The following is a 26,550-nucleotide window of genomic DNA, read 5'->3' on the forward strand; positions in this document are numbered from 1 at the left end:
ATTTTACAAAAAACATACAAACATTTGTTTTCAGGTTGCAACATTTTTGAGAAAATAAAATATCACAGATCGCTTTCATTGTCACTTTATAAATTGAAAAGAAAAATCTACAATTTCTCTGGGTATTTTTAATAAAGAAAATGAATTTGAGTTTGCATTTTCAAACGCAAAAGGGTTGAATAAAGGGCTTGGCTTTGCTGGGGCGGTGGCAGGAGAGTAACGTTTTCACTGAAAGGGTTAAACTACAATTCGGATTGTTTGTTTTCTGTTGTTTAGAACATACAAAGGACCTCTTCTTGAGCAGCTTGCTATATGAAAAAGAAGGCATTGTGTCTAAGTCCCAAGGAGAAGAAGTGATGGAGACCGTCAGGAAGCTTTGCGTTGCCCAGAGCATGAACTTTGCGGTAAGACATTTTCCTTTAAATGGCTGCAGCTTAGTCATTGAAATAATAGGAACTGCTTTGAGAAAGCCTTAATCCCCACGATCTCATTAGGTCATTTTTTGTAGCCCGTCACAACCTTCAGGGTGGTCTTCTCCATTCAAGAATCCTAATCCTACACCGTGTTTATTCAGATGAGGCTGGCGTATGCAGATGTACTGCCTGTGGCCAACGCGTGTGTGCAACATCTGATTGCTTATTGCTTGTGTCTTGTTGCATCCAAGGGGCTAACAATATGCACTTTCATGCGAGCTACGAATGGTCTGGGTGGTAAAGTTCCTCATTCCCATCTGTTTTACGACTCCGGGAAGCGGTACACGGTGTGTCAATGGCAGTGCAGTCCATGAAGCCATAAACAAATAAAGGCCTGAGAAATAAAGCAGACCTCACAGACCAACCTCACACTACTCTTTAAAACACTAATCTATCCTGTAGAATCCACCCCTTCAAAAATCAAGGGCTCTTTTGACTACACGCCCACTCCACCCATAGAATCAATTCGGGGTAGTCACGGGTAGTAGCTGTTCCTCTGCCTTGTCTCTTGGTAACCCTGGCGCTACTCTTGGACTGAAAGGTGATGACGACCACAGCAAGAAAAGGGAAGATGTGATCAGAACAGTTGTGGTTCTGAGTCAGCCTTCAGGTGGGCTTTGAATGGTCAGTTGTTGTGAGGAGACTGCAGGTAGAGTTTTTTCTATAGTGGAAGATATATAATAATAAGGTGTTCCTTAGGATAAAAGCCTAAATTAGTCCTCCACCAGGTATTCATGGAGCAACCTTACCAATAGCAGAAAAAGAGCTCTGAGCAGAGCCCAGGCAGATGGTGTGAGGTCTCGGTACAAGTCCCTGATCATCCTCGCTTGCTGTGGCTCCCTCGTTTGAAAATGGCACCTGTAGCATAGGAGGGACAGACTTCGAGATGGATGTTGATGTCCTGTACGTCACGAGTTGGTTAGGCTGCACTGGCCGTCCAGTATAGTTGCAGAACGCATTACAGGTATCCCCCCCGGTCCTGGGTGCTGACATGGAAATAAATGCGCTGGAAGCCCACACTTGGTTGGAGAGAGCAGTTGATATCTGCCTGCCCGCTACCAGGTGTAGAGGGAATGTCCATCGTCCCCCGGCCCCCTGGTATACGGAAGAACTGAAATTAGAAAAAACCAAGTGTAAGGGACTTGAGAGAAAATGGCGCAAACATTATGATCCTCTAAAAAAGGAAACATATCGTAAGGCCAGAAATCTCTATCACACGGCCTGTACTAGAGCCAAAGCATCTTATGTAACAGAGACCATCAACACTGCTGCAAATAAAGCACGGACCCTTTTTAACACAGTTAAAGAATTAGCCGGAGCAAACTCCGCAGCTGCACGTCCCCTTACCCCTCAAAAATGTCAAGATCTTGCCACGTATTTTGTGGAAAAGATCGAGACTATTCTTGCCAATATTAATCCCCCGGTGAGGGATGACAGGGAAGTTTCTCCTCTAGAAAGCTCATCAGGAAATCGGCTTGACTCCTGGCCATCCATCTCCTTGGACACTTTGAAATCCTTAGCGACTTCCATTAAATCGGGCTCTCCATGCGATCCCCTCCCAATTAACATTCTGAGCCAATTGGACGACGTTGCTTTGGGGATTATTGCCGAGACACTTAATGCCTCCATTCATCTGGCAACTGTCCCAGCGTCCTGGAAGCACGCCATGGTCAGCCCTCTGCTGAAGAAGCCGTCTGCTGATCCAGAGGTGCTGGCCAATTATCGCCCGATATCCCTGCTGCCCGCCTTCTCAAAAATCTTGGAGAAGCACATCCATGGTGTACTCTCAATACACACGGAGAATAACAACTTACTCCATTTTTCCCAGTCGGGCTTTAGGGCAGGCCACTCCACCGAATCTGCCCTCCTGGGAGTTACGGAGAAGATCAGGGGACTTTTGGACGACGGGCAAACGGTTGCTCTTGTTCTGCTTGATCTGAGCGCAGCTTTCGACACCATCTCACACGACAGACTGCTTGTCAGGCTGAGTGAGGATGGTGTCGGAGGGGCTGCGCTGGATTGGATTAGATCTTACTTGAGCAACCGGACGTTTCAGATCTCGTCCTCACATGCCCAGTCGGACATTTTTTTGTCACCCCACGGCGTGCCTCAGGGCTCAATTTTGAGTCCACTATTTTTTAACCTGTATCTCCGCCCCCTCGCCGATCTAGCAGAGCGAGTAGGTCTAGAACTCATGACCTATGCGGATGATTCGCAGATTATCTTTTCTCTTACCAACTCAGAGTCTTCATACCCCTCCGTGCTGAAACTAGGCCTTCAGGAAGTCTTCAGCTGGATGTCAACGAACCAGCTGAAGCTCAACGGGGAGAAGACAGAGGTTCTTCTCCTGGGGAAAAATAGAGATCTGTGGCAGGACATCCACTGGCCGCCATCCTTGGGCGCTTTCCCCATCCCGGTTGCCCAGGTTAAAAATCTAGGGGTGTGTATCGATGATTCACTATCGATGAAACAGCAGGCTAATAAAGTGGCTGGTACCTGCTTCACGATCCTTAAATGGCTGCGGAAGATTATCTGGATGCTGCCTGTGGATACCCAGAAGACCGTAGTCAATGCACTAATTACATCTAGGCTTGACTACGGTAACATCTTATACCTGGGTTCCAATCTAGCCGTAACCAGGCGGCTGCAGCTGGTCCAGAACTCCGCAGCCAGGTTGCTGTGTAAGATCCCTAGGACAGCAAGGATCTCGAAGCACCTTAGGGACCTGCACTGGCTGAGGGTCGAGAACCGGGTTCGGTTCAAAGCCCTGACATACATGTTTAAGATCAGGGCAGGGACCGCCCCAAAGTACCTGCAAAAATTGGTTAGGCCCCACGTTCCTGTGCGGAATCTCCGTTCTCTAAACGGAGCAAACTTTGTGGTTCCCAGATTTAAACTGGCCCGAGTGGGGGGAAAATCTTTCTCCCACCTGGGACCAGTCCTCTGGAACTCCCTCCCTTTAGCCCTACGCAAGGAGGATAACCTCGCCTGCTTTAAGAAAAATGTTAAAACTTGGCTTTTTAATAAATAATTGTGGTCCTTGACAGTTGCTGCTCTCTGTGTTCCAATCTTTCAGCCCTGGCGCCGGGAAACCCTTTGTGGGTATCTGTGCGCATTACAAGTGTAAAAAATAATAAATAATAATAATAATAGTTTATCTCTGCAGGCGTGGATACACTAGAGCCTTTATGATCAGGGGCTCATGGCCAAACCCACCCTTTGTCCTGAAGAGTGCATGAGGCTGAGTCTTGGTTGTGGTGTCTTTCATTGCAATTAGGAGTGTAGGCAGTCCCAGCTTGCCACCTGGTGATACCAAGTTATATTTGAAGCATGACATATTTGAGTGACACATCATGAATAGTTCAGTTCAGTAACTTTACTGTATCATAAAATCATTTACAATATATCCATAATATCAAAGAAAAAATAAAATCAGGAATAACCAGACAGCCATTCTCCTTTGGCAGGCTTTTTAAAATTAGATTTAATAGGCTGATACTCCCCTCATCATCATATGGGATGAATAGAACATCACTCCTAAAACTAATAATAAATAATACTCTATTGCTGTTACAGATTTCCCTCCTCCACATTATCAGTTAAATCCTAGTGTCATTGGTGTCATAATTACAAGACTACATTGTATTTGTAAATATTTTTAAAAAGTGGAATTGTATTTCATACGATATGTTGTGTCTTAATTCCTCAGAATATGTAGTCATTGGTTGTGGAGACAGTGTAGGTGTCTGGTCCTTCAGGAGGTCAGACAGGAAGAAGCTCGGGTAGCACCGTTTTCATCACATTACCTCCCATTCATAGTACATAGATAGTTCTGGGGAAGTGACCAGCCCCAGAAGGGGCTGGTCACTTCCTGGTTGAAATGTAGCCGCCATCTTGCAGGTAAATGATCTGTACACAATTCACGAGCTGAGAATTCATTCAAATGTTGTTGCACCAAGAGGCACAATACAGACACACTGAAGCCTGCATGCCATATCCATGCATTATTGGCCATGCGTCAACAGCATTTCATGTATCTATAGGAGGGGCACATCACTGTAAAATTTAGGGAACAGAGAGTTCTGTGCCTGCTTATGCTTTATCGAGCAGGTATTTGGAAGGTTCCTTACTGAAAATGGTTTGTGGGCAGTACAGCTGTACAAGCACCAGAGACATCAGGGTTGTCTGTTAGAATGGTACTACAAACCCATGTCCCAGGAAAGGATGTTTTATACAGATAAATAGCATCTTCTCATGTTTTACACCAACAGAGAAATCCCTTTGTTGGTGTGAGTGGGTTGTGTGGTATTCCTCAAGCCGGTAATTTCCTGCTCTCAAAGGGTTTACAAAGCTATATGTGAAACCACAGACAGACACTAAACTTTTAGATATAATGCAGTGCATGTGGGAAGCTCTGCTTGCAACCAGATGGTCTTTGGTTATGAGCCTCTCAGAAACCACGAGCCTTTACAACTGATCTTAAGCTCTTTAGATGAATTGCTTAATTTCTATATTATCGATCTGGTGATTTCCGGTTATTGTTTACTTCAAAAATTAAGTTTGGGGACTTGGGGTTTTGGATAAGTAAAGCAATGAGAAATGAGTCAAAGGGTAAAAATGTTTCTTAGGTCAAATTACATGATATTTCACGTGCCCCTGTATTATTTATTTGCATATATTGTGTTTATGTAGCATTTAACAGCAACTCAAAATACCCTGCATTTGGACAACCTTGGAAATTGGACCCATAAAGTAATTCCGCACATCACCTTCACATAACACACACACTAAACGAAGCGTGGTGTACAATGCCCCACGCCCCCTTCCAGTTTGTGAAAAGCACTTTCACAGCCTTTGTGAAGGGTTAGAAGTGCTTTAGGTCCATTGAAAAGCATGGGGAAGGGTGCAACTGTACACTGATGAATGTGCCTATGCCACTGTTCTACCGCCGAGCAGCCATTGACCCCCCTCCAAACACTTAAGGCTATTGTCAGGCATAAGCAAGGTGCCTCCTATACAAGTCTGTGTCCTTTTGGTCCTTGTCCCTAAGGGCGTAGCACTAACACCTGCAGCCCATACTGTGCAAGGGTACCCAACTTTCCAGGGGCCCCTAACCTTCAGATTGGCCCCATTGAGGCCAAGGCCAATGAATATCTGAGATATGGGAGAATCAGGAGCCCTCAACACTTTCCGCTGCAGGTCACATCATTTTGTGTTATTCCAATGCTTGTCTCCCTGCCCTGCACTGTCTGTGACAGGAGGGACTGGTTCAAAGTGAACACTTCTAAGCTATAGGGAAGCATTACTGCTGCTGATCACAGAAGGCTTCCAACCCAAACAGAGCCATACTTGACTGTGAGTACCAGGATCCAGCTACGAATGGTAGAATGCATGTCCTAGGCGTGGTGCGTCAGCGCAAGCTCCCTGAAGGTACACGTTAGTCGCCAAGCTACTGCACTGAAAACATGTTTTTAGGACAAGAGTTTTTGATTTTACTTAAATTATATACAAATTAAAACACGTCGCTGCCTCCTGTCTTAACAGACCAGACTTAAAGTATTCACAACATTCACAGACAAGGCTCTGGAAAGGAGAACCCTGTCACCCTATATGTGGTCTTTCTAGTGTCCATGAATTAAACAATAGTTGGTCACATTAGGGATTTAGTGCACTCTTTTCTGTCTGCCCTGCTGGAATCACAGAGGAAATGGTGAGTCAGAGCCCGCGGGTTTGGCAATGTTCTTGTGGTTGCTGGGGAGATGGTGCTTTGGATTTCTGTTTAGCATATTAGCTCATCATTGCTTCCCAATGAAAGACACAGCGATTTTATTTTCAAAAGAAAAGAGAAACAGAAAAAATATATTATTTATTGTAAATTTCCTGAACGTTCGCAAATTTGGTGGAAGTGAAATGGTTTAGATATTTCGATACATGTTTGCCAAGCTCTAGAGCCCAAAGTGTAACTAACTCACAATGGCCACATTTGCCAAGGAGCCAGTTGGTGATTAGAGTGTGTGTGAGAGTGGAAGCCTCTTGTAGAAAGAACAATCCTGCAGCTTTAGAGACATTGATGAGCCCGTCATTTGATGATGTGGATGCACTTAGCTCAGTTTTTTTGCGAGGATATTTCTGAACCTGTTGCTATTGACAGATTGTAGTTTTCTGGAAGTAACATGAGAAGTTATTATACAGTGGACATTTACTCATGCATGCCATCTCTGTCCACGAGTCGGGAAACAGTCACTCAGTGGTGGGTCTGGAAGAACAGCCACGTCTCCACTTTTCACTATGAGAAGGTAGGAATTTTGTTTACTGTGAATTACAAGGGCCATATTACAGAAAGTGTGAAGGCTGTTCTAGTGAAGAAAACGAGCTGAAACATGCAGGTTATGCTTCTTTGTTCTTACATTTTGTTATCATGTGCAACTGCTAGAAGACATTCATCACTATCTAATGATGAAGCAGATGTTCTCCATAGGTGCATCTAGGTGGAGGAGATCCCTGCTTTATACAGTGGTGTTCCACCTGAAATATTAATATGAAATAAGACTATGAACCTCTCAAGGAAAGCAAAGAATGTAAACCACCCTGAAGGTGATCTACACTTTGAGCCACCATCCACTCCTAAATGGAAATGGCAAGACAATTCCAATGGTTTTCTCCTCAAACACCAGCACAGGAGTAGGAAAAGTCACAACCTGTTCCCATCTGTGGTTCCTGACCTTTTGCCAGAGGAGGTCTGGGTGTATCTGGCACAGAGAAAATCATGTTAGCAGCTTTCATGGTGCCTGCATTTGTCCATGTTCCACTGCATTTGCTCTCTGAGGTAAGAGTGAGTGCAGACAGAGGTGCTCATTTAGAGTTTGGTGGATGAAGTAAATGCACTAATCTTGTGCCCCCCCCCTCTATTTAGAGCCGGGTAAAGCACTAGGTGTCTGATGGTCGAGCCTTCACAGGCTTTTGTCATCTGAATCCTTTGTCCAACGGCCTGTCCGCTAGTTCGCCATCAGTCTAAGTACATAAGCCCGTCACCTTATCTGGAGTGGATGGGATGGTGTAACTTGTTCCTGTTTGGGACCTACAGGGAAAGCCTGAAGGACCTAAATAGGAATTCTAAGAAATGCCCCTACCCCCACCCCACACACACACACACACAAATGAGCCTTTTTGTTTGGGAGTTAGATAAAAAAAATACATTGCAGAGTGGTGCAGTAAATATTTTGCCTGCACTACAGAGGTTCTTGCCTTCAATGAACCCATGGTCATCCCTGCCTTCCTGGTGGGGATATTGAACGATGGCAGGTGATCTTCCAACAGCAGAGTGGAGGACATCCATCTGCTGATGGCAGGCCAGCGGTCTGCCCATCGAGCTTAAAAAATCTCCGGAGAGTTTAACCAACCAGGTGGAGCCTGGTTGATGACTGGAGGGCAGATACACATACTCAGAGAATGGCAGATGTTATGGTCCCTATCTCCGATGATGCCCTTCTGCTTAGGAGCACAAGTTCTCACTGCAAAAGTGCTTTTGTGTTCCTGACTAGGGAAAGTGTATGAAGTGTGGCACAGTTGTTTGCAGTATAAATCTCTTACATGGCCACATCAATGATAAGGCATAACCATGCCCAGTTCTTGAGATCCTTCTTACCTAACCACCCCAGATCTCCTGACTGATAATGACAGAGTGGAAACAGTTCAGAATAACTTAGCAACAAAAATGGGAACTGATTTAAAGGTCAAGAAGAGAAAACAGAGAATGCAAACATGCTGACGAAGGAGGAAACTAAGTGATGTTTATAAAATAGAACCAATTAAATTCCTCAAGTGTTTACACAGAATATTAAGCCATACTCTGAAGGCCCTGCTTAGTTAAATAATTCAATAATTCAATAAGCTAAGCAGCTAAAATAATAAACAATACAATGTTTATTAAGTGTAATAGTTTTTTAGCATGCTACAATCCATTAAAGTCAGCAAACACCTCTGTCAACATAGAGAGTATAAAAGGCAATGTAGATCTATGGTATGTGTATCATTTGTAGAGCGCATTAGATCAAAAGGCATCAAAGCGCTATGCAAAGGAGAGAACTGTGAGGGTGGTGATAGCTCAGAACATCAGGATCAGCACAAAACCACCTTCAAAAGGAGGGCCACTCCGCAAAAAGCCAAGTTTTGATTTGCTTACTGAACATCAGGTGCGACTGAAGGCTCCTGATATGCTGATATGTGCAGGAAGCAAATTCCTAAGCCTGGCAGCTGCCACAGTAAAGGAACATTATAGTGATCACACTGAGGCAGGTAAGTGTGGAAACACTAAGTTTAATGTCTGTTAATTTCTAAAGCTTCCCCGGACAAACATAACTGTCCCCCGGTAATCAAACACACATATTCCGTCACCATGGCAGTGACATCATAGAAACATAGAACTAGGTCCAAGGAGAGACTAAGAAGACTAATACAACATGTCCTTTCTCTCCACAAAATAAAGAAAAGCATTAGATAAAAAATGCAACAAGGTCTAGAAGTGAAAACCTAAAACAGAAAATAAAAGACTACTACACACATCCCCTCCACTTAGCTTTCTTAAACCGAGGTACCAACACCTTGTTTTGTCCAGCCGATCATAGAGGTCTCTTAGGGACATACCAATTCAGGGCTGTCCTGAGGTAACTCAACCCCTGAGAGTGGAGAATTGTGTGTGTCAGGCAGAGTGCTTTAAAAGACACTCACTTCTTTACTGGCATCCAATGAAGGGATCCTTCCCTGACGGAGGAGAGTTTGGGTATTCCCAGCATCAGGTGTGCGGTAGCATTCTGGATGATTGTGAGCTTGTTTAAAGTGTAGTGGTTGACATTTAGATACAGGGCTTTAAAGTAGTCTATGCAGGAGGTGATATGTGCAATGAACACTGACCCTCTTTTAGAAGAAAAGGCAATATTTTCCTCAAGAAACCAATCATCCAAATGCAAGAACTCATCATTCTATTAAACTGGGTGTCGAAAGACTAAGTGTTATCGAAAATCACACCCAGGATTTTAGCTGCCATCACTGGGGCAGGCAAGATTCTGCATGTTTCTAGCCAGCAGTGGTTTGTTGAGATTGAGCTATCCAGTCCAAACTCCAAGATCTCAGTTTTTTCCCTGTTCAGTTTGAGCCAATTCTCCCTCATCCATCTGCTGATCTCCCATATACAAGGCCTAAACATGTCCGCCACGTCATCCCAGTAATTGGAGATGATGATCTGGGTATCATCCACATAGGATGATACCTGGAAACCAAAAGAACTTCCCATTTTTGCCAGAGGGCGACATACAAGTTAAATAGGGGAGGACTTAACAACAACCCTTGGGGAACCCACATAGGAGCTGAAAGGGGGGTGCTCTGAAGTCTCCACAGTTTACGGTGATCATTCTATCCCATAGGAAAGACTCCAACAGTTTAAGGGCCATATCCTTCAGCGCAGCCTGTCGCAGCCTCTGCACCAACAGCGATAAAGATATGGTGTCAAAGGCTGCTGACAGGTCTAGCAAAAGCAGGATGGCTGCGCTTCCCCGATCTACTTGTCTGCAAATATTATCCGTGGTAGATATAAGTGCTGATTCAGTGCTATGATTTCTCCTTAACTCGTTCTGAGAAGGGTCCAGGAGTTATTGATCTAGGGGATACCCAGCTAGTTCCTGGTTTAAATGCTTCTCCAAGATCTTAGTAGGAGCAGGCAACAAGAAAATAGGGCGTAGGTTTTTCAAATCCCTTGAGTCTCCCTTGGTATTCTTTTCAAAAGAACAACTGCCTCCTTCCAGCCTGTGGGTACACCCCAGAATCCAGGACCTGAAATGAAATGAAATGAAAAAAAGATTTGTTAAGCGCGGTTGCTGCCCACGGGCGTCCAAGCGCTGAGTTAAAGCAGAGAAGTGACGGAGCAGGGAGATAAGGACTAGAGGGGTTTGGCGAACAGTACTGTTTTCAGCTTTTTCCGGAATGAAAGCAAATCAGGGGTAGACCGAAGAGAGAAGGGGAGGGCATTCCAAAGCTTGGCGGCGTTCAGCGAGAACAGCCTACCCCCGGACCTGGCTCTCTTCACTCTAGGAACAACTGCCAGGAAAGCATCCGTGGACCGAAGGTTCCTGTTTGGGTGGTAGGGGATAACAAGGTTGTTGTTGATTGCTGATCCGGTCTTCCAAAAGGCCCGATGCGCAATGCACAGCGCCTTGAATGCCACTCTTTGCCTCACTGGCAACCAGTGCAGGCTTTTCAGTCCAGGTCTGGCTGACTGGGTTCGTGGAATCTGGAGTAGGGTACGTGCAGCGCAATTTTGTACCACCTGCAGCTTCCGGAGGGTCATCTCAGGGGCCCCTACGTATAGAGCATTGTTTGAGTCCAAGCGGGACTGGATGAGGCCTTGTACTGCCACCTTTTTGGCCTCTAGAGGCAAGAGTGGGAGGACCTTCCTCAAGATTCTGAGTAGGCCGAAACAAGTGGCGGACAGCTTGGTGGCCTGGGTGGAGAAGGAGAGCTTTTTGTCTAGCCATACTCCCAGGCTCTTGACACTTTCCTTGGGGGTGGGGGGAACACCCAGGCCGCAGGGCCACAAGGAGGTGAAAGGTACTGGCGAAGCTGGGCCTAGGAGCATGAGCTCTGTTTTTCCTCCGTTCAGTTTGAGGGAGGAGTTGGTCATCCACTCCTTCACGTTTTCTAAACATTTCAACAGACCAACCGAGGATTGCCTGTTGTTCTCTTGGGCCAATGAAACCACTAGCTGGGTGTCGTCGGCGTACGACACGATTTTAATGCCGTACGGTTCGACTACCCCAGCCAGTGGTTTCATGTATACATTAAATAGTACAGGGCTCAGGGAAGAGCCCTGCGGTACTCCGCAGCTGAGAGGCCTACTGGATGATGTTGTATCGCCGTCGAAGATCTGAAAAGATCTATCAGCTAGGAAGGAGTCGAACCACCTTAATGCATCACCTGAGACTCCGATGTTATGGAGACGGTTCAGCAGGGTGGCATAGCTGACCGTATCGAAGGCAGCACTTAGATCAAGGAGGATCACTGCCACTGATCCTCCCTGATCCAGTATCCTTCGAGATTCTTCGGTGACTGCTAATAAGGCGGTTTCAGTCCCATGCTTTGGTCTGAAGCCTGTCTGGGACGAATGTAATAGGGAGTGGTTCTCCAGAAACTGGACCAACTGGGCATTTATGTATTTCTCCAGCACCTTGCTAGCCCAAGGGAGGAGTGAGATGGGGCGGTAGTTGGAGTGATCATCAGGGTCCAGGTTGCGTTTTTTTAGCAGCGCCCGTACCATGGCTTGCTTCCAGGCAATGGGAACTGCGCATGCAGATATGGATGAGTTTAAAAGTTCCAGGATTACAGGCAGGGTAGCTTCGCCTGCCTGCATCAAGATTCCTGGAGGAGCTGGGTCACATGGAGAGCCCGACTTAACTTGGCATGCCACTTTGTCTAAGGTGTCAAGGTCCAGGAGGGGAAAGTGATCAAAAGTTGGCTGGTCTGGGGAGAGGGAAATTTTCGGGTGAAGTGAATCCGTCGCCTCCTGGTTTGAGGCTGTAATTGGAAAGGTGGAGTAAATTTTTAACACCTTATTATGAAAGAATTCCGCCAGCTCATTGCATTGATCTTGAGTCTTGATCGGATGGGGGACAGTGATGACACTGGTGCATTGTTTTATTATGTGGAAGATTTCCTTGGGCTTTGATTTGGCTTCCAGGATTTTGTCGGAGTAGTAGGTTGCCTGGGCTGACCTAACCCCTTCTCTGTAAGCTTTGATCGCCTCTTTGTAGGATGCCTTTTTTTCCGGGAGAAAGTCTAAACGCCAGGCTCTCTCTCGTTGCCTGCAAAGGCGTTTTAGCTCTCTTAGCGAGTCGGAAAACCAAGGAGCTGATTTCTGCGTTCTCTTTGAGGACGTTCTGCGAAGAGGGAGGAACGAATCCAAGGATTTCGTGATCCAGCCTACATAATTTCCGTTTGCCACGTTGGGGTCTGGGCAGGGTGGCGGACGGGTGGAGTCCAGATCATACATCCAGGATTCCACGGGGAGTTTTGACCAGTTTCTCCTAGTTGTGGTTTGAGGGGGTAATTGAGGGGCTTTGTGGGTGACCCAGGTAAACGGGACCAAAAAATGGTCCGACCATGGGAGGGGGGTGGGTTGGTCAACAATTAGATAAGTGCAGTTACTGAAAATAGGGTCTAGTAGGTTGCCTTTTTCATGGGTCGGGGCTGTGACCAATTGGGCCAGTTGAAGAGCTCCAAGGTCATCTGTTAGCTCCTTAGCAATGTGGTCTGAAGGGGAATTAAAATGGAGATTGAGGTCTCCTAAAACCGTATGATTGGCAGACGATAGAATTCTTTTCGCTATAATCTCAGGGAGAGATCTATGGAATAATTTTGCAGACTCGGGGGGGGCGATAGATCAAAGTGCCGGAGAATGAACTGTTTGCGTGGAACTCTATGCAGAATTCCACACTCTCGCAGCCAGGGATAGTTTCTGCTGTAGTGCGGCAATGGTACTGGTCCTTTATTATGATGGCCAGACCACCCCCTCTCCCTTCCGGTCTGTCTAGTCTGAGGGTGTGATAGCCAGCGGGTAAGGCTGAGACTATATCAGGCTCCGATTGAGCCGTGAGCCAGGTTTCTGTCAAGAAAATCGCATATGGCTTGTGCTCCTCGAGCAGCATGGCAATTTGTGTGCAATACTTTGGCAGTGATCGGCAGTTTAATGCGTACATGCAATATTTCTGAGCTGTGGCCAACGGGGTGTTACGAAAGGAGTGTTTGCAGTCCGGGCAGCGGGGGGAAGCTCTGTAGGAGCAAATATATGCATGCACTGGACAGCAGCTGTTCTTCCTATGCTGTATAAGGCTGTCGAACTATATGTCCTGCCCTGGAGAGTGGGGGAACCAGGGTTTGTGGCCCCTGGTCCCGTCTGGTCGCGGACGGGCGCAGACGGGCTTGCCTTTGGCGCGCCTTCGGCGCACCGCCGGCACGCCCGCAGCGCCCGTCCGCTGCGCCTCCGAAAGCAGCACATCCCTATATGACGGTATAAGGGGGCGTGGCCTATTCCAATGGGCGTGGCCCTGGTGTCCCGGCGATTCGCCTGCCACCCGCTGCAGCGCCTGACTCGGCTGCGCGGGGAGGGAGTCACATGGGGAGCCAAGAGGTAGACTGTAATTCTATTTTTAAAAACACAGTATCACAATAACAATTTTTAAAAGTAATCTTTAAAAATCCTGCTCTCGGCTTTCCGCCTCAAGAGCTCTACTTACAACAAGCGCTGGCGAGAAGTAGATCTAGAAGTAGATCTTCTCCAAGACCTCTGCCATAAGGTCTGGAATCAACCGCAGGATCCTGCGTGGACAGGGGTCATCGGGTGAACCCAAGTTGGGGCCATCTATCAAGGTTTTGATTGTAGGTGAGGTCAGCGGGGAGAACCTGGCTAAACAACTGGGGTTAGATTTCTCAGGAGCTCTGCATTCCTTAACCAAAGGGGACAATATCCCAGAATCAACAGGGCCGTCAGTGAAAAGTGGAAAATCAGCATAGATATTCATGATCTTATCTTTGAAGAACCCTGCCACCTTATTACAGAAGACTTGGGAGTTTTCCTCTGTAGGAGGGGACTTAAGGGTGCATACTGTATTAAAAAGTTCTTTCGGGACATTGATGGCCTACATTATCTTCTGGGAGAAGTATACAGACTTTGCTATTTTAATCTCACTTTTGTATTTGAGAGTCTCCATCTCCGCTCTTGCCTCCTACACTGCCTTTGGAATTCCTTAAGCTCCTCAGAAAACCATGGGCAGATGGCTACTTCCTCCCCTTTGGGTTAGCTCTCGTTAGAGACGCAACCTCATCTACTGCCAACCTGCACCATTTGTTGAAATTCTCCGCAGGTGAGCCCGGACTTCACGTACCTTTATTATTATTATATTATATTTGTTAGGCGCATGACTCATCCCTGGGGGGATCTCTCGGCACTGGAGCAGTCAGGAGCAGGCTATAATTCCATTAGAAGATTACGTTTTCAAGAGTTTCTTAAAAAGGATTAGGCTTGAGCAAGAGCGAAGGGGCAGAGGATCTGGTTCCAGCTTTTGGGGGCAAAAAATGAAAAGACCGTCCACCATATCTGATTCTATGAATGCGTTTAGGGACTAGTAGTAGAAGCTCACTGCATCTGAGATGTTGTGTTGGGATATAGGGCTGCATTTTATTTTTAAGATAACAAGGTCCCATGTAATGATTTAAAAAACAGGCACAAATGTTTGAAGAGGGCACTTTTTTTATGGGTAGCCAGTAAAGGGAGCATAATATAGGTGCAGATGGAGACCATGGGGGAAGATTACAGACGAGGCGAGCTGCAGTGTTCTGTATCACCTAAAGTCTGGAAAACAAACCTTCATTCATTCCGACCATCAGGGAATTCCCATAGTCCAGGTGACTTACTCTTAACGCCTGAACCAGGGGTTTCCTAGCCTTAAAGGGACCCAATGAAAAGCCTTCCTAAGCATTAGCATCGGACCAAAACATGTTACAGAAATGGCTTTGACATGTTCATTCATGGAGAGATTGTCTTCCAAGGTTATGCCCACATTTTAAAAAAAAATTCTAGGTGTTGGGGGTAATCCAAGTTCAGTTGGTCACCAGTTGTCGGACCAGGTTGAGTAAACTTTTCTGAAAAGTACGACCACCGTCTTACTGGAGTTAACCAAAAAGTTGACAACCATGCATGATGCAAGTTTTTTAACATGCAATGTTTGAATTTGTTCCAGATTTGAATCCATAGTGATGATCAATTGAGTGTCATCAGCATATGATAAATGGTGGATGTGTTGTATTGCTTGGGTCTAACATTCATCTGCCTCATGAAATCAGCTATGCTAATACTACTTGTCATTTTTTGTTGATTCTAATCTGCATATGGGACCTATCTGCAATCATTTATTTGCATCTGGCTGAAATTGTTAGAATTACTTCTCAGCTCTACCAATTACGTATTTGTCTATTCTATTATACTTCATATTAACTTAAGTCCACGTTCTTTCTTTTTGTATCCACCCTCTTCATTTTGTCTCGCTCACACTCACACCTGCATGCCTTCCAAGATCCTTGAACTTTCTTCTTTCTGCCTTATTCATACCAACAATCCAGTGCATTCGTTGCCAGTCACATCTATGATGCTCTATTCTCTCCAATCGTGCCCTTACTGACCCTCCTCGTGACAATTACTCCAACTTCTATCTTCCTTCTACAGCTTGCTGCTCAAAATGCGTTACTCATACTTTCCCACTGAACTCCACCTACCACCCAACCACTCATCAGCCACCTACCTCCATTGACCAGTTCTTCTCCACTCTCCTCACCTTTCCAAACTCATTTACTTTATCTCCCCCACCACACCTCTTCCCTAAACCAACCTTTTAATTCCCACCATGTCTGGCACTCATACTGTCGACTCTCCCCTTCATAAACTGCTAGCTAACTTTCTTGAACATGCTACATCACCAACAGTCCGTCCTATCACCTAGCCTACCTAAATAGAATATTTTTGATCAATCACATCATACGCCCTTCATGGCTCTCAACTTCCCCTGAAAATACCTTACCAACTCTCCCCTATTGTGCTACCTTTCTCACTACCTACCCTTTCTGTACATATTTCAGCTAAATCTCTTCTCCCTATGCTAGATCTTCTATAACCCATCCTTAGCGTTTACTGCTTTCTCCTCCCGGCCAACTTCCGCTCTCTCTATACCCAATCTATCCTCCTCCAACCTCCCTATCCTCATAAATGCTTAGTCTTTGTCTAAAAATCTCTATCACATATGTGATATTTTATGTTATCAGACACAAACTGCTCTTCATTATGGAACCTTGGTTTGGGAATGATTTCACAACCACAACTAAAGACTGGAATATGTTTCTCAAGATCTGTTGCCCACAAGTCCTGATTGCCAATTCTAATCTTCATTGCACTCTGTGCTCCTCAATGTAAATCCTTCCTTGAAAGGTGTATTCTCTCACCATTTTCATCCATACTTGCTGTTAGTTTGTTGCGTATCTCTTTATACTACTTTACCTGAGTCCTGTTACTCTGTTGGGCCCCTCACTTTTCTTAATAATCTTCTTTTACTTAATATGACTGACGGAAATATCTCTCATCCACACTATGGAAGCTCATATTATTCACCATTGTTTATCTGAATTTATTTATTCAGCTGGGCACACTCCAAATGTCATTTTATTTACCTTTTAAGTGTCACTGTGTCTTGGGATGGAAAGGACTCTTGCATGTTGATGGACATGTACCCCTGCGTCAGTGCCTGAGGGGTGGTGATATATGGATCCTCGCTAATGATGATTTTTGGTCATGATGAATGCGGATCATGCATGTGCTGTGCACTATGACCTAGTTCTGTCTCATGGACTGACATCTGCTTGGACTGGGGGGGTTGGCCAAAGCATTACCCTCAGGAGTTGTAAGACTACTGCCTTCACCTGGAGCTAAGCAGCACAAGCACAGTTATGGCAGCATAACATGTTTTTAGTGATCAGTAGAATGAACAGGTCCATTTTACCTGTGTCACTAGTGTCATGTCTCCGGGCGCACAACAGTAAAGTTTGGCAGCTGCGTGCTTAACTTAACCCTTGGCCTTCATTGGGATGTGTGCAGCACAATAATGTATGTGTGCCTAAGAGATGGTAAAGTGCAGAATGAATACTGTGAGCAGTTACTTGTTCTTGCTAGGATGGGGGTGTGCGTGCAGAAAGGTGCATCACTTTGGAGCTAGCGTGTGACATTGAATGAGCATGTATGTGTCCCCAGAAAGAGACACAGTGCATCGAGGACTGCAAATGTCTGAATGTCTGTGTGCACAGGAATATGTGTATGCTTATGAAGGGCAATACATGAAATACACTGGGTTCCTTTTTGGGAGACCCATGCATTGCCGGAGCACCTGCGAGAGATGGAGGTTTCCCCCTGACAGATTTGTGGATTACTGCTTTTCTGAGAGCTGGGTGGGTCTAGGCTCTATGGTGCACTTCAATAAGAGCTCTTTGACTCTGAAAGGAAGTCAATGGTCAAAGGGTCCCTGGCACATCTAAAGAAGGAGATTAGACTGATAAGAGTATGATAAAGAGTAGGGCTGGGGCCCTTAAAGCTCATATTACTGATGCTGATATCCAGATGTAAACCCCTATTCACTCCCTTGGCATGTGTTTGGGGCTATCATGTTTGAAGACTGTCCAGCCGTGATAGACTGCTCTCTGGGGGAAGAGCACAGCAAAGGAGTGGGAATTCAAAACGAGCAACCCCCAGAGCATGAACTTCAAATACAGAGACACTAAATCACAGACATGTGTCTGGAAATGGACTATAAAAGGAGAGCTTGTTGCTCCCGATTGTCAAACTGAAGCTGTACATCAGTGTGGAGAAGCTCAGCATGAGTTCTTCCAGTTGTGACCAGGACTGGTCCACCAGTCTCCAGCGCTGGGTGAGGGGACATCACCCAGAAGGATTAAGCACACTCGACTGGCCCCTGTAGCACCGACTTCTGCCTGTCCCTCAACCAGAGGGGCCTGTGCAGTGAAGGAGATCGCCTGGAAGGAACAGCATCCAATCACGATCCTGCTGCGTGGGTGTCAGGAGTGAAGTGTGAGATTCTGGTCCATTTGGACTGCCACAATGATCAGGCTGCAGGCATGTGTGCAGAAGTCTGTACCCCAATGCCAGGTGGGGACTATGGTGAAGAATATGGTTGTATACAACACAAAGTAACTATGGGTCAAAGCATGTGTCGAATTAATAAATGCAGAGTATCCTGATGAGTCAGAGTGTGCCTAAGGTAATTGAAAAGGCACACAACCAGACATCACATTGAGTGGAAAAGAAATCCATCAGTTTCTCATCCTTTGCCGCCCTTTCATCCTTTGAACCACTTCCCACAGTGGAGAGTCCAGGTTGTTGCCACTTCGTTAATAAGGGCCTAGTGTTATACAATGAGGCGCAAAAAGGAAGCCTATAGAGTAACTGAGGAGCAGTGCAGAAATACGTTGTGAAAACCCAACAATGAGAAAAGAGTGTGCTCTAAGATAAAATTGAATAATGAACGCAAAACGACTTTATTCTGATGCCGTTCATTTCCAAGGTTAAAAACCAATTGAGTGCAAAAAGGCCAGTGATTAACCCTAATAGTCACTGACACAGAATGGTGGTCGACATGTTTCTGCGGTAGTTTAAAGATCACTAAGTATCTCCCGCTTCTTCAGGACCTATACAATTTGCTACTGCTCAGGAGTGTGATATAGAAAGGATTTCTGATACAGATATCACCTGATCAAACCTGGTAGTCCTCTGAATTGTGCGAGGGATGTCCCAGGAGAAGACGCCATCAAGACACAACAACATAAATAAAAGACACACACAAAGATAAAAACGACATTAACATGATTAGTGACTTCATGTGGTCCACTACTCATATGGAAAAACCCAAACAACTGGTAACTAGCCGCTAGGTAACTCAGGTCCCTCACTCACCTATAGGGTTAGAGGAACGTGCCACTCCTCACCTGGCTACAGCTCAGGAAGTTAGTGCACCGCTCTAGAATGTAGAGAAAGTGATGTATGCACGTCAGGACTGTGAACAACGCGAATACCAATAAATTCAGCACTTTCAAGTATATAGTGATCCATGTTGTCTCATGGATCTAGTATTATCAATCATATTATTATAATGAAGCTCAACCGGTTCTACAGATCAAGTCCCAAATATCTTAAAAACACAGCCAGTTTGTATATGTATTCAAATGTACCCAATCCGTTTCTGATGTCAATTGTTATTTAACAGTGCCGGTGCGCTCTTTCATTGTCGATTTCATGCATAAATAAGTGCCAGTAGTCTGTTGTTAAAACACACACACACCCCAGTTCAAGCAAAACGAGAGTCAACGTAGGCTAGCCATCGGTACGTTCTTTTACTCTCGATTTACATACATTAGTAAACAAGTGCTTTGCGCCAGTTGTCCGATGTTAAAACACACACACAAGCGTTACCACCCTTAGTGATGCGCTATGGAAGGTGGAAGGCTGTTGCTCAGTATAGGGCTGTGTCCAGAAGGGGGCCTTCATCTTGTTCGTGCTGCTCCAGCCAGATGGGGAGCCATGATGAAAAGGAAGGGCTATCACACTGTATGTGCTGCAGCAACTCTACCTGTGTGTCAGGAGGAAGGAGGTGTTAAGAATGAATAGGGTCATTGCCCTGCCCCCAAGTCAGCAAAGAAGATACCACGGGCTGTGACCCGTGGAGAGTGAGAGCAACACCTTCAACCTCCCCATTCAGGAGCATCGAAGAGCTGGTCCCTGACCACCGGAGAGACTTACCACATCACAGGCGCGTTAAGGACAGTTGCCTCTGCAACTGCAGTTTCCCGAGGCCGAGATACCATTGGGTGGTCAAGAGCTGCCTGGGAACTCTGAACTGCCATTTTGTGAATGTGTCTAAGACTAACACGACGGGAGATTGACCCGGGGGAACTTGCTCTGATTTAAAATACTCCAGTGCGGGGACTCTGGATCTTGCCAAAGAGCCCTCATAGAACTTCTGAGACTTAAATGCATTAGCGAGGCCTGGCATTGATGTCTCTACCAGTGAATGAGGAATGACCATCAACCATAAGTGAGGCTGGAAATATGACCTTGTTAATGCTAGTGGGCCTGCCTCAAGAAACCTGCATACATTTTTTGGTGTGTTTTCGATTGTACTTTATGTTAGTAGATAGATACTCCTTTTAATATAAAAGCAAAATGTGACTGGACAATCATTTATTGAAGTTGATGGATGTGCCCAGAAGCCTTGTAATGCTCAAGCCATGCTATCTCTGAGAGTCAAGTGCTGAAGGAATATCTGGCCAAGTTGCTCGAGACCATAGTAGGCTGGGCCCCTGTACATCAGGAGTAAAAGGTCTCAGCCACCATGATTGGTGCCCAAATATTCCAGTTTGACCCTTGGCCTTCTGAACAGTGTCCTGACAGTAATCATTGCCCATTCCTGTGCCATCTCTATCAAGACACCTCCCATAAAGATTCTAAAGATGAATAACCATTGTATCTTCTACTGGCTACTGGAAACATTGGCTTCTCCGATGTGGAAGCTCTAAAGAACAACCTACCTTTTTTTCCTCAGATGGTGCGTAGACCCATGTTAAAGGGAACTGAGTGTGAAGCTCATACTTCTGCACCTTTTGGCTATTTGCGACACAATTCAACATGTCACCTTAGTACTGTGCCTCTATAACTTTGGGTTTCAGAGCAAGATCTCTGACAAGACATCTTTTTCCTCTCAAATTGCTTCAAAATCAACTTGATTACACATTCATCTTTGTTTTTCTCATCTCTGACATGCAAAAAGCCTCTATCAGCACTCCAATTATCTTCAATTGTACCCAACATTAATGCTTTAAGTGATTGAAACTTTCAACCTACCTATTTACAACTATTTAGGTGACTGGTAGAACAGAAATCATCTAAAGCTAAATGTCAGCAAAACAGAACTCAAACTGTAGAATTTTGTCATAGGTGGTGCCATTATCTTTGAGGCGTACTAAGCTGGACAGCAAACCCGCCCATGGGTCTTTGAAAAAAAGATAGGAGTCACTCTGTACTCAGACCTCAGTCTTTTATAATAGGTCAACACAATTCTTAGGACATTCTTTCATCATTTGACAATCATCTAGAGAATCTAGACAAGCTCTCTTGTATAACTATTACCTTAAAAGTTCATCATTTGCAAGCTCCAGAGCTAACCCTTGTGATACAAACTATGAAGGAATACCTGTGGACTTAAGCTAAGGTTACTACAAACCTATCCGGCATATACTGTGATGCAGTTCTCCTTCTCTTAGTAGTCCTTGCTGTTTACTAAGCTAAGAGCACATCTGTGGCCCTCACAGATGGAACGCATGCTTGCCTACACTTTCACACTGTACAGACTAGCACAAATAGCTTGAATCATCTCCACTACCTTTGTTCTAAGATCCTTATCCTGTTTGTTTTCTGGCTGAGATTCTGGCTGATTTCAGCACCTGATGTCTCTGTGTGAAAATTCAATAGGAAATGAGGAATTGCTGGAAGAACTGGATCCAGAATTACCAATTTTCCTAGTATTTACTAATTTCTAAGATGCCCCTCATGATCCAACTTGTAATGTTCCAGATGTTATTCTCAACTGAGCTTCTGATACCTGTGGTATTGGAAACTCCAAGGTGGGCAAAATACAGAGCTATTTTCCAGGCCACTTGTAATGAAGGCCTATGAGTGGTGGTTACATTTTAAAGCTGAGCATGGTTACACTAGGCAAAATGCTGTGATTGGAAGTCTATTGTTAAGGGGTATGGTGCTGTTGCAAATGCTTTAAGTGAAGCAAAATTATGAAGATGACATGGAAGTAACACCTTTTCGAACAAATGTTACAATTTTTGTTTCCACTTTGTTATATGTGGCCAAAAACCAGAAGTCTTTATCATGTGATTACCTCATTGCCTTTAGGTCTGGGCCAGTTTTAATCCTGATTACTCATTACTTAGAAAACTCTTCATAATTAGTTGTCTTATTAAAAAAATCTATAGTGCAGCATGGGATGTACCACAGTGATGCCCATGTCCTTTTTGGGGGAGTCTTGAAGATATATATTCTAGACACGTTGGAAGGCCTCTGCCTTCTGCTTCTGTGCAGTCTCCTTATCTAGAATTCAGCAATCAAACTTATCCAAATATGACTTTAGGCATTGGTACAAAGATGTGACCTGGGACTATTGTAGCTATTGGTTTTTATGTGGGTCTTTTTTGCAGGGAGCCAAACTGGTCTGATTTTGTATTGGCATATATTATTGATACTTTACAGCAAAGCCTAACTCTCCCTTTTATACATATTTCCTGTATTTCCTACCCCTGAGTTACCTTACTGCTCCACTTACGTCTACACTATGACATCAATTCAGATTCTATAAAATTGGGTGGGACCGCCTGAAAACACCACAAGCAACCAAGTGCTGTGCCATGAATGTGCACTTACTCAGAGAAGAGCAGGGCTCCTATTTATTTATGAGTGTACTGTCCAAAGTGCATACATTTAACTTAGAATTTCTTAGTTCGTGCATGCGCTGCAGGCAACCCAGCTCTAAAATCGCAGTAGTTACCTCTCTCTGTTTCCAGTTAAGCAGCCTGCACTGCTTGACAATTTATATGGTTGCCATCCGCATTTTGTCTTGGTATGGATTGGTTATGAGGCAGGTAGGCACCAATACTAAAGAAGTACTACCATCAGTGGATCTTGTCTTAGCTATTTTGTTGCACATAGCCAAGATGATGTAGAACATTGACCAGGGGTTATGGGGTATAAGCCTCCTGCTTAGGAAACATACTTGGTACATCAGACATTGGTGAAAAGAGGTGCATAGGTGATACAGAGTACCAGTCATGGACTATTAACCATACAACTCAGACGTGCAGCAAAAGATGGTAACACTCAAGCAAACATTTTATTGTGTACCCCAGGCAGAATAAACCCAATTTTGCTGAAATATTTTCAATACATGTCTCAGCGATCAGTGGGGAAAGTATGCCAGTAGAAATGTATCTGATATAATATCATGCACATATAGTTAGTTTGAATTGTACACTTATCTCTTCCGTCTTGTGCCTTCCAGTTTTCAAAATGGAGGTGGTATTCATTACTATTTCCTACTAGTTGGCACTGATGCTGTGCTCTATTTGAATAATGCTGAACTAGGAAAGTTCTTTAGCCATTGTACGAAATTGGGTTGCTGGTTGAGGGGGTTGGAACCCTACTCAAGGAGAAATCACAATCTCTGTCAACAAAAGCAAATCCCAAATTAAACTGTGCTTAACCCTCTAGTAGCTTGGCACAAAGCAGTCAGACTTAACTTAAAGGCAATGTGTAAAGTATTTATGCAGCACTTCAAACAGTAATAAAGCAGTAACACAACAGCAGGAAAATTCCACACCAGTTTGGAAAGATAGAGTACAATGTCTTAAATTATTTGATACCAAAAGGACAACATTCAAATCAGTAGAACCAGAGATATGCAGTTTCAAAGTTTTTAAGTAAAAACAGTGCCTAAAACCCCAAAGTGGCAACTGTGGTTATCTGGTCAAGACGGACTGGGACTAAGTAACAAGTTCAGACCAACTACGATGGAGTGCGGACCGGATGCAGGGATCAAGTTAGGCCCGGTGAATAAAAGTACCTTAAATCCTGGTGTGCAGAGCACTGCGAGAACCCTCATCAAAGATGCGCCATGCAGTGGCAGTTCCGAGGAGCTGTGGGACTGCAATGCGGAGTCTTGCATCATCATCGAGGATGCCATTGACAATGGGCTTGCAATGAAAAGTCCTTTTTTGGTGTGCCCAGGCAGACCCTTTATGGTTTGCAAGTGTGGTAGGTGACAGCTCCTCCCACTCATCAAGTCAGAATAGCCTATCCTGCCAACACCTACTTTCCTTCATCTCACTGTCTGGGAACAATACACAAAGACCAGTTGCCAGCTACACCTAGTCATGTGGAAACAGGCAGCAGGAACCAAATGATTAGGGAAAGAAAATGGGTGGTACAAGAAAATGGCAACATTCTAAAAGTGGTATTTTTCACAATTGGATTACAATTCCATAGACACCAAACTTTACATTCCCATCTGCTCCCAACTGAAAGTTATCACTTATTAATTGTAATATGTTAACCCTATATTATGCTATGTTAGTTAGGGCCTCCTCTATGGTAGCATATGTATTAAAAGGGTAGGTTTAGACCTGGCAAAAGGTTTATTTTTCCAGGTCAAAATGGCAGTTAAAGGGTGCGTGGCTTGGTGGGCGCGCATGGCGGTCGCAGCCTGAACGAGCTCCGTCCTGCCCGCTCATAATCCGGCAAGAAATCCTGTCTCCCCGACCCTGGCAGCTGCCTAACTCGACGAGGTGGGATGCCCCTAGTCCCGGCGATCCTCCGGTGGTGCTCCCCGGGCGCTGAGACCTCCCGGTGATATTTGGCGGCGGAGAATGCACAGCGGCCTGGTCAGACGCGACTGAGCCGGGACCTCGATTTTGGCGCCCCGCTGCCGGAGGCACCACAGGGGGCCGCGACCATCGCGACCGGGCCCGGGAGTACGGAAGTGACCCAGCTGTCCTGGCGATACTGCGGAGGCATCCGCGATCGGGTGCCGAGCCCTGCTGGTGGGCGTGTGAGCCCCGTTCACGGAAGGTGAGGCTGCAGATGCTTCGGAGTGGCCGGGCCTAGCGGCGCGAACGAGGCCTGGAGCTCGATTTTGGCGACGCCGAGGGGAGACCCGGGAAAACGGCGCCCCTGTCCTGGATGAGGCCTGGTGGTGGCAGTTGGGTTGCGACGGCGGCCAAAGGCCATCAGGGAGCGACACTGTGGAGAGGGGGCTTGGAAGTCACTAAGTGGGGACAGTGCCCTGAACAACGTGCACATCCCCCTGAAGCCAACCGGCACGGAACTTTGCTGCGGTGGGGCCCAGTAGGAGTGGAGGAAGGGGCACCCTGCGGCGTCGCCGCCACTGCTCTGCCGACCATACTGCGAGGCTGGGGGCAGATCAGACCCCGAAGGAGGTGGTGGGAGTGCACATACCCAGTGCAGTGGGCGCTGTGGGCCCTAGGGTCAGAAGAAGTCCGGAGGCACACACGGACACCTACTCGGAGCGGGGCCCAGAGGCGGGAGCGGTGAAGGGCCTGGACGAAGAGCCGACACAGGCCGTGTCCTTGGAGCATTTCACAGTACTCTGAACACCTGGTGTCGGCGCTCCGACACTCGGACGATTCCTCCCGAGCCCAGCGATCCGACCGCAGCCCACGATGACAAGAGGCGGGGGTGGCGGTGGGCCCTCGAAACAGGGTCCCATCGATAAATTCACAGGACCGAGCGGGAGTGCTGGGGCCGCTGGGGCCCAACAGAACTCGGGACCGGACAATGCAGCCCTGATGGCGGCGATCACTCAATCCCGAGATATGCTGGACATGAAGATAGGTGCTGTGGGGGCAGATGTTACACTACTACGCCAGGACCTGCGGAATGCAGTGGTCCGCATCACGGAGGCGGAAACACGGATCTCGTGTGTGGAGGAAGACGTGGCGACCCTAAAACGGAAGGTAACAGCCATGGAGGGAGTCCAGAAAGGCCTGACACTCCGGGTGGAGGATGCCGAAGGGAGGGCCCGGAGGAACAACCTGCGCTTTGTGGGCTTTCCGGAGGGTTGCGAGAAGGGCAGTATGGAAAAGTTTCTGACCCAATGGCTGGAGGACTGGCTCCCACCGGACTCCCTCTCCAAATGCTTTGTGGTCACGCAGAGGCCGCCGGAAGGAGCACGGCCGAGACCAGTAATTGCGAAATTGCTGAACTATCATGATCGGGACACCATCCTACGCCAAGCCCGTGTGAAAGAACCCCTCATGTTCGAAAACTGACAGATCCTAATCTTTCCGGATTACACGCGGCTGGTGCAGCAGCAGAGACAATCCTTTACAGCGGCTAAGGCGCGACTGCGTAATCTCAAGCTTCCTTATGCACTGTTATTCCCGTCCCGTCTACGAGTGGTATATAAGTCCCGCACGCACTTCTTTGACACCCCGGAAGAGGTGTTCCATTGGACTGATGAGACGGTGAGAGTGAGAGCACATACCCCGCCGGGTCGTGACTCGGATTCCTCCTCAAGCGGGACATGGAAGCAGACCCCCAGGCGCGCACGGAGTACAAGCAATTGGAGGTCGAGGTCTAGGAAGGGCTCCGTCTCAGGAGAAGCTGCAGATGGGGAATAGAATAACTCCACTCCGCCACAGCCTGCTCCTTGAACTTTTGAATGATGCCTCAATGGTGTGGTGGCAGATGTAGACATCGGCGATGCCTGGTAGGATAAGACTATATTGGTGTGAAATGCTGACACTGTCGGGAGTAATGGACAAGGATTATTACAAGACTGGGATGATGCCCGATGAAGGTGGCGACTAAGGGTGGGGGGGGTTAGTCATAAGGGCGGATAGATTC

General features: G+C 46.2%; 1 protein-coding gene across 1 annotated transcript in view; it reads left to right on the forward strand.

Annotated features, from left to right (window-relative positions):
- Positions 1 to 26,550, forward strand: part of LOC144784068 (uncharacterized) — a 1,315,621-nt gene that overhangs the window by 234,022 nt on the left and 1,055,049 nt on the right. Inside the window, exon 8 of the mRNA XM_078662758.1 lies at positions 277 to 404. Within this exon, the coding sequence (XP_078518884.1) occupies positions 277 to 404 (128 nt within the window). The remainder of the gene's footprint in view (positions 1 to 276; positions 405 to 26,550) is intronic.

Source organism: Lissotriton helveticus, chromosome 10 (genome assembly GCF_964261635.1).
Source record: "Lissotriton helveticus chromosome 10, aLisHel1.1, whole genome shotgun sequence".
Lineage (NCBI taxonomy): Eukaryota > Metazoa > Chordata > Amphibia > Caudata > Salamandridae > Lissotriton > Lissotriton helveticus.